At 48.1% G+C, this 9,083-nt stretch overlaps 1 protein-coding gene across 6 annotated transcripts in view; it reads right to left on the bottom strand.

Annotated features, from left to right (window-relative positions):
- Window positions 1-700: 700 nt before the first annotated feature.
- Window positions 701-9,083, bottom strand: part of BICRA (BRD4 interacting chromatin remodeling complex associated protein) — a 127,951-nt gene continuing 119,568 nt past the window's right edge. For all 6 annotated transcript variants that reach the window (XM_075917967.2, XM_075917966.2, XM_089769864.1 and 3 more), the window contains one exon: window positions 701-9,057. In XM_075917967.2, the coding sequence (XP_075774082.2) occupies window positions 7,859-9,057 (1,199 nt within the window). In that variant the 3' untranslated portion in view covers window positions 701-7,858. The remainder of the gene's footprint in view (window positions 9,058-9,083) is intronic.

Here is a 9,083-nt window from a genome sequence, read left to right as displayed (position 1 = left end):
CCCTATTCCACACCCTTTACCGAGCAGCCGATAGGTGGGAATGGTTGTTCATCTATCAACTGTTTTGTGCTCAGTGCACAACTTCCCAAGGGCTCGGGTCAGAAATGCTCTGGTCTGATTCACTGGGGCGCTGGCAGGTGGCATGGTCATTCCACTCACTTTGCTTGGCTGTCTGGTGCCGGCGCCAGGTGAAGACATAAGACCCATCCAGTGACCCGTCTCATTCTTGCTCCTGCGGGAGGCAGATCTGTCACACACTTGAGCACTACAAGATTGCGAGGCATCCAGATACCGCTGTGTCCAGGGACTAATTTATCATCCAGGTCCCCGACCTGGTTATAAAGCCGGACCCTCATGCAAAGCGACTGCTGCAGGCACACTCCTCCACCTCATGAAGCAAGGATCCGACTGCAGGAGTCCAAACTGTGGGTCAGCACAGCCCTTCCCTGTATCGCCTCAGAGAGAAACTCTGGGTCCCGTTTGGAGGCTGTTGCATTGTGATCGGGTTCCTAGACATACTGGTAAGATACCAACAAAGCCCTTCTCTCCCTTGCAAACGACCGTAGACAGACGGTTTTTAAACAAAAGCACAGCAAAGAAGGGGTAAGACATGCAACACAACTAATAATAAATAATAACCCACCTCCTCATTTGCAAACTAGTCTCAAGGTCTTTGGAAAGAAACACAAAACGATTCATATACAGTATTTAAAAAGAAGAGCAATTTAATTTACACAGAAGTACTAAATGTACATAATTCTTTAAAAAAATTGTTATACACAATAAATACAGTACAAAATTATTTTATAGTACTATATTTTGTTTCAAACTGTGATAGCGTTCACTGGTACCAGCGGGGCAAGAAAGAAAAGGGGGTTGTTTTACTTGGTTCAGTGGTGGGGAATTTTCCCTCTCCTTTTTTGCAAGTGTTGCTCTTACTTTATTTGGGGGGAGGGGGAACTAAATGAACAGGTGGGGATGATAGAATTCCTTTTTGCCATGATTTTTTTTTTTGGCTTGCATTTCCTCTTCAGGTTAATTCTACATCAGAGACAAGCTGACATGGACAGGGACAGCTGGGAATCAAAACTCATTACTATCCCCCTGCAAAACTATGTAAATTGAAATGTGCAGAAGAGGGGTGAAAAGAACCCCCCTCCCCACGGTGGAAAGAAAAAGGTACGGTCACTTCAAGTTAATTTCAAAACAGTGGGAAGATGTAAAAAAGTTTGAGTGCACTTCCCTGTAACAGTGAGAAAGCCAACGCATATCAGCCTGTGTCCAAAAGGGGTGTCTCTGGTTTTAGTTATCCATCTTGCAGAGAAAGGAAACAAAATAATGCTCAAATGATCCCAAAGCCACTCTTTCTTTTCGATTAAAAAAATTAGACACTAAACAAAAACCAAACAATTTAATACACATTTTTATATATATATATGTATATATAAAAAAGAAAACGCCAAATATTTTAGCCTGGGAATTGTCATTCCTTATTGCTACCTAACCACCCCTCTCATCACAGACAAGGAAGGGCTCAGAGGGCCATGGGGCAAGCCAATCCAAAAGGGGGTTCTCTCCTTGGATTTGTATCTTCCTGCCCAGTGGCACAGAGCAATGTTCAAATGCAAAATTAAAACCTCAGTAATAACAATGAAAAAAATCAAATCACTTCTGGTTTGCTTGTCTTCTGTGGTAAAACAGGAGACTTCCCTTCTTACCTAGAGCCAACGCGTCAGAACGGACAAAAGGCAGTTCACAAGCAACAAACCGTAACAAGTCTGACTGAGGCTTCCCAAATGGAGGAATTAAAATACACCTGGGTACAAAGGCAGAATGTATCCGGCAGTTTTTGTGAATGGAAAAGCAACACTGCTAATCTTTTTAAAGTAAATTAGAAAGCTTGTGGGCCAGAGGTACCGACCTGATACATAACTATCCAGAAAACCTACATCAGTGGTGGATGGTCTAATGCTAAAACACGCTTGTCAAAGGAAAAAAAGTAGACCTTTTTCTTTTTTGGTTAAATTATGCCCCCTAAAACTGTCTTCATTAAACTGCAAACTCTCCTTAAGACACACACTTTTCTCTACTTCACAAGACACAAAGGGTTAAAGAAACTGACGTTGCAGAATAGTTTAGGTGAGCAGTCACTGTTCTCCCCAGCAGCCATCTGATCTCTGTTTGGGGGTGCATAGAACAGCCTACGTTGCTGTTTTCCAGCAAGGACAACATGTCAGGAGGCAGTTGGGTATGTGCATAAAGCAGCAGGAAGTGAATAGGATGGGGAACAAACACGAAGGTTGGACATCGATGGGTAGCTAATGTGCATGTGACAATAAGGCCTGGTGGTAATAAAAGAGCCCGCACGTGGTTTTCCAAACCCAGCTCTTTATCTTCCAACAGACTAGAGAGGTTTGTCAATTGCGTACTCTCCCAGCTGGAAGGACCCGACTGCATACACTTCTCTATTCTCTTTGTCACATGCATTCACAGCGAGGGGTGACATGCACACTCTGAAGTATGCTGCTTTATACAATGGGTTGGGTATTTTTGATCTGCCTTGTGTGCGTGAGCATGTACTGAGCTGGGAGAAGAGTGGCAAAGGCAAGACGGATTGTGCAAACTTAACGCTAAGAATTGAAAACAAGGAACTTAGCAGGCTGTTCCGGTGTGCTCCACACTCCCCGAGAGCGACCTGCACACAGCTCTTAAGGGCTGTGTTCACCTCCAAGTTACTTACTCCTTAAAGACCCCAGCCCTCCTGTCACACTTCCCCTTCCCCACTGATTCTAAAATACTTGATTCTGTCCACTGAAATGCAACAGCTGCTTCTGTTCTAAATTACTTTCCCCTTTTTCTGTTTCCTGGAGTGGAGTGATGAGTGGCATATGAATACTTTTAAGGCCTCTTTTTGGTAAGGAATGAAGAGAAGAAAGAGGGGCAAGAAATGTGGCCCAAATTTCCAGAAGTCCTCAGCATCAAGTAGGACAGTGGGAACAGTGGAGTATTTTTGAAAATCTAGTGGCTCCATTGAGATGCTTACATGGGACTTCTGAGCGCTGAGCTAGAAGGTGAAAGCTGCTGACTCCTTTCTAGTTGAGTCTCTCGAGCTATAAAGCAAGAGGCGGCTGTTGAATGGGAAATGGAGTTTGCAGATTTCAGGACGATGGTAACCACCAAGAACTGGGCGAGAAAGGGAAAGGCCTTGATGAGTTACAAACATTCACAGTCGCAGAGACCAAGTTTGAAGTCTGTTGCTAATGAGCGCATGAGAATACGTAGAAATGTGAATGCAGTTATGGCTAAGTCCCAGGCCCTGGACATTACGATTTATGATTCCCTTCTTGGAAAGGGAAGCAGCAAAAGAAAAAAAAATCAGATTTAGAGCCGGTAGCTGAATGCAGTTCATCTGGCTCCCCAGCAAGATCTCAAGCAGCTACGCTCCAGCACAACTTGCTGGGGCTCAGTAGCTCTGTTGGTGAAACACTGGGATGTTAGCCAAGGGGCTGGCCTGCATTTCATCTGCAGCCGGCCCATGTGTTTCTCTTTTCACATGCAGACATGAGGAAAAACAACATGGATTTGGAAGCATATGAAGCCGCCACTTACTAGGTGGCCCCGACCGAGGCCAAACAGGCCTGTCTCAAAGCAACGAACTGGAGACTCTAAAGCGCGTAAGAGGGCACTGTGCGTGACAAAAGATGTAAAACTCACTGTCTGAAAAACGATAACGGAAGAGACGAGAAGAAAGATTGGGGGAATTCTTGGCAACCAAGAGGTGAGTGAGCTGTCCCCTGCCCTGGGCCTTGACTTGTGGGGACAAACACTTGTAGAGCACATTGCAAATAAAGTACATGGTGGCCAAACTGCCTAGGAGTGTGTGCCCGGAGTCCAGGGAACCCCACCCCGTGACAATCCGTTTGGCCCCTCGGCGCACATACTACTCTATGGCCCAGGACAGGCGCTGACCAGGTGCTACGCTGCTCTGACTCATGTGGCATGAGTGACACACACTGATACTGATGGAAGAATGTTACACGGGATCTGGGGGAATCTGGGCCCTGCATAATCTTAATCCATCTGTTTGCAGAAGCAGCCTTTGTACATTTGCAGACTCAGTTCTACTCTCTCTAGAGCTGGCAAACTTTCCAGGAAGTCTGTCCTCCTTCCAGTGAAATCAATGGGGATTTTACCTCTGATTTGGATGGGACTACAATTTGGCCGGGGAAAGAATTCACTGGGATATACTGAATCCCAGCAGACAACGTATGAGTGACTAAAATGTGGAGGGACAGTGGTGTGGGGGTTGTGCCTTTTAAGATTCAAATCCTGTTGTTGGGACTGCTATGGTAAGAAAACACTAAACTTCCATGGAGTAGTAAGAGATGGCAGCTTTGTGTTTCTTTCAGGGGCCCCTTATGGTTAATCGACACACAACGCTAACCAGCTTCCTTTTACAGGAGTCTGAGAGCAGTGGAAATTCAGGGTATTCGGGGGGGTGTGCGCGCGCGCGCTGGGCAGGGTAGAACCGTAAATCAGTTTTAGGAAAGGGGAAAAAAGCAGCAGAAAACCTTCCAAATCCAAACAGTTCTGACTGAGAACACTGACGATTCTGTCCCTCTTCAGTTGACTTTGCCAATGTCGCCAGACTGGGTCCTTGGATCCCAGTTCACAAAGACAGGTTTGCCCTGCTCTCTGCTCTGCCCTCAGGGACACATTTGCAAATCCCAGGAGACACTGATGTCAGAGTAGCATACATCTATGCTAATGTCACCATCCTCAGAGTTGGGTTTGTCACTCAGACCTCTGGCTCTTTCAGGCACAAAACACAGGAAGTTCTACAGTATCTCCTGAACTGCCTGGGTCTTGAGGTGTGGGCGGTGTGTGGATGTATAAGAAGAGCAAGGGACACAGAAAAGTGTCACTTCTGTTCTACCCCATAGTTACCAGACAAAGCAGTAACCGACTTGTTTTTCTCTGAATGCCCTGCTCTTATGAAGTTCCTAAAGGCAATGCAGCAAGGCAAAAAGGAGGACTTGTTTCAATAAAAACCCATCAGTGAGATGAATGTTAGGAGGATCGAAACCCAATAATTTATAGCACTCAGTGCATGGAAGAAACTGAAGAAAGAAATACTGTAAAGAATCCAATACAAAGGTGCTAGGAAACAGGCGCCCCCCTTCACTTGGCGTCAGGCACCCCCCTGTGGCTGCTGATGTAACACTACAGTTGTGAGTAGGAAGTTGAGAGTTACCAACCCGGTTGTGAGCAATTGATTTTAGGGGAGCCTGAGATTCTCACACAAGTTGATTTTTAGTGTATTTATTTTAACTTCTTTCTTATTTATTGTTACCTTCCTGATATTTCACCACTTCTTAATCCCCACTGTGGGCAGCTGGGCGTGGAGTACTTGCTTCTGCTTTTGATCATTATCTGTCTTGCCTACTGACAGAAAAGGAGGTTTTTGTGCAGAGTGACACGTTTTGCTCTGTGCACTCCAAGCCAGCAAGAGGAGACGTGTTCCCTCTCAAATCCCCTTCCCCCATCTGGATGTGAACTGTGGGATCTCATCAAAAGCAGCAGGGGCTTGCCAACACGAGAGACTGCGAGAAGGTGGTGTGCTGATACAGCAGCCTATTTGTACTCCTCTCCCGTGGCAATAAATGACATCAAGAAGCTGTGGAGGGAAACAGGCCTAGTGGCACATCACAAATATTCGCTGGCACTGATGCAAAGCCCTTACTCCACGTACTGCCAAGGAAAAATGGGAGGTAACAATCAGTGAAAAAGCTGTAATGGGATGAATGCCACACCTACAGATTACAGCATCGACATGCACACACCATACATATATAAATACAATTCAGTTATGGTTACCTACACACCCCTGTGGGGGAGCAGTGGAAAGAAACCATGTGTTTCCACTGTCACCACAGATTTGGGTAAAGAAATAATAAGGCATGAATGGGAATAAATAGATTCTCCTCAGGGTTTCTGGCATTCGCCAGTGTAAATGTTGGAAGAATGTATGTCTGTTATTTGTAGTGAAATCATTACATTTCCTGGCAGTTTCTGTATCACAGTACGCTCAACCACTGTCCACGTGTTGGTCTGGTGCGAGACTGACCACGAGTATGGTGATAAGCTCGCAAGAGAAAAGGAAGACCAAGCTGGAAAGACAGCACCCCCCACCCCAACTGAAATAAAATGTCCTGATGTTAATTTCACTAGGCACCATTTAACTGATAAATCTAGGATTGGGGAGAAAAGTGGCAGTCCTAGCTTCCGTGTGAATTAGAGAGACTGCTGGGACGGCTCGACACAAGAAAAGAGTTAGAACTCAATCTTGACAAAGCCACTGGACATGCATCAGCAAAAGGTCTGGTATCGGATCTATCACGGCATCCACCTGCTCACACACACTTGCTAGGGCTTCTAAACCTCCCTGTATGCTCGGAGGTCTAGCGCCCATGGGATGTGGAAAGAGCCAAGATGAGCAGAACTAAAGGAAAAGGAAAATCAGGGACTGACCAAAACTGAGGATGCTGGAGGAGAAGAGGGTCTGCTGGCACAGTAAGCGTGTTCGGCATGGCTCGGAAAAGGATGACTTGGGTCAGTCCAATACTCTCACGTCCCAGACTGCCAGAGGCACCCAGCCTCCACTTTTCGCTGAATAGGGCAAGGCTTTGCTAGGGAGCTCCAGACAGTCTGCCTTGGGCAGGTGGCGGAGGGTCATGTCAAGAGTAGACTCTGTGAAAACAGGGATCCCCTTCATGGCTTTAATAAGGAAAGCCTGTGGAAAAGCAAGACAAGGAGGGGGACCGAGAGCACGGAAGAAGAGTACAGGAAACACTGAAGCCACAATAAAGGCTGCAAAGCCGAAATGTGAAACATGTAAACACGCACTTGGCATTTTTGCTTTCTGCCTTTGCTTGCTCCAAGCAGAACACTGAACCGCGACGCCTTGGCCCCAGAGCGTTCCCTTATCAGCACCCCCCTCGCCTTGGCATGCTGCAGGGAAAGGCCAGACCGGCTCGCTCCTCACACAGCTTGACTGCACCGCGCCTGGTTGCTATGAAAATATCAGGTTGCCATGGAGTACAACAAAAAGCAATGTAGCCACCCCCCTTTCCTCATCTTGCCTGTGCTGCGTCCGCGAGTCCCACCCACCGCTGCTCCCAAGGGAGCTGTTCTCCGAGTCCTAGGAGTAAAACTTACGGGCTTATTTGTAAACTTTCTTTTCATTATTAGTGTTTGCGTTTCCTTTCTTGACTTTTTGCCCTTTGCTGACCAATGAGAGGTTCCACACGGTCCGGCTTGATCCGTGAAATAACTTAAAAACTAACAATACATGTTGCCCCGGTGGCGATTCCTCAGAGTCCCCTTTTGCCTCTCACTGGCTTAACTTGCAATCTGTTCAAAGTTTAAGAATTTTTTTTTTCGGGGGGGGGGGGGGGGAGGGGAGGGTGGAGAGGAGAAGACTGATCAGATACTCAAATTAGCAATTTGTTACAGAATCTAAATTACATAGCCAGCACTACCTATGGGCCCGTCAATCCCCTCCCACCCGCCTGGTTGCTTCTCACTTGCGGTTCTAGGGTGTATCTGATGAGACGAGTGTATTGTAAATCCAGCCTCAGCTTGTACTTGACAACATCCATAGCCCATCATTTCAACCCTCGGATGAAGCATCACTAGGACACCCTCTTCCCCCACTCCTGCTGGTGCCAGGCCCGAGCCATTAGGTCTCTGGGTAGATGGCACCAATAACACCCACGGTGCTCGACCGTTTCAACCAGCAAGAGCGTTTTCTTCGGTCCTTGCTCTGTGTCCAGTTTCTGCGCCGTTTGGTTTTCTGTTATCTGTTCAACGTCCTTGCTCCAAGGCCGCCGTTGTGATTGGGGGCAAGGTAAGTGTCTGTACGGTGGACAGGCGAAGAGAAAGGGGAGGAAGAGGAGTTGTAAGAGGAGGAGGGGGTCCGGATGCTCTGGCCCCCAGTCTGAGGTTGCTGCAGGTTGAGGATGCTGTCAATGGCACTCTGTAGGTGCTCATTAAGGGAGTCGTCCTGGGGGCTGTCGCTGGAGAAGCTGGCGTTATCCACGTCAAAGGACTCGGACTTCCTGCGCTTGGCTGGAGGCAGGGGCACTTCCCAGGTGAGCTCTGAGCCAGAGCTGTGGTCAGGGGGCTCTGTTTTTATCATTCCATGATAAAACTCATCCTCTACTTCTGCAAGTTCCTTCATAAGGCCACTGGTAGAGTCATCGGTCTTCTGAGGGGCCGGGCTGCCTTGCATCACCAGAGAACGGGCATCACTCCTGCTGAAAAACAGGTGCTTGGCGCTCTCCTCCAGCTTGCTCTTCTCTGCCGCAGCCACAGCGGGGGGCTCATGGGTTTTGAGAGAGGTGATCACGCCTTTGGAGCCTTCCTCCTGCTTGATCACAAGAGGGCTGGGGATCGTATCCACCTTCGGGATGCTTCCCTTTGGACAGGCATCGGTGGCTTTATCTGCTACAAAAGCATCCACGTTCTCCCGGTAAGTCTTACGCAGCGGAAGCCTGCAGTAGGTCACAAGGGGTTTTTTCTCCACAGGAGCTGAGGTGACATGGTCAAGAGTCCCGTTCATTTGCCCGGCGGTGGTGGCGGCGACGGCGGCGGCTGAAGAGTGCGGCTCAGATGGTTTAATGACAGTGCACACTGGGGGCGGCTGGTGGACGGGGTCCAAGGCAGTGTTGTGGACCACCTTGCTGAGACCAGCCTCCTGCTTGATCTTCAGCTTCAGCCCGATCCGGCTCCGGGCCTCATACGTTTTGATCGGGGGCTTGCTCCTCGAGGGTAGGGCATCCTCATCGCCGTCCAAAGAAGGGGAAGCTTTAGCCCACGTGACAGAAGGGGAGCCGCCACTGTGCTTGATCACCAATTTGGTGGGGTGGATCTGGGTAGCGGTCTGCACTGCAGGCACCTTTAGGTTCTCAGAAGCCGGGGTGATGCTGGACGCAGAGGCAAGCGCCAGAGAGGAAGTGAGGCTCTGCGAGCGAGAAGAGGAGGAGACGTACTCATCTGCAACAAACACACAACGTCAGTGT

The sequence above is a fragment of the Pelodiscus sinensis genome, chromosome 18 (genome assembly GCF_052426305.1).
Source record: "Pelodiscus sinensis isolate ZL-2025 chromosome 18, ASM5242630v1, whole genome shotgun sequence".
NCBI lineage: Eukaryota > Metazoa > Chordata > Testudines > Trionychidae > Pelodiscus > Pelodiscus sinensis.
Note: the sequence above shows the minus strand (reverse complement) of the source record. Positions and strands in the feature narration are given on the sequence as shown.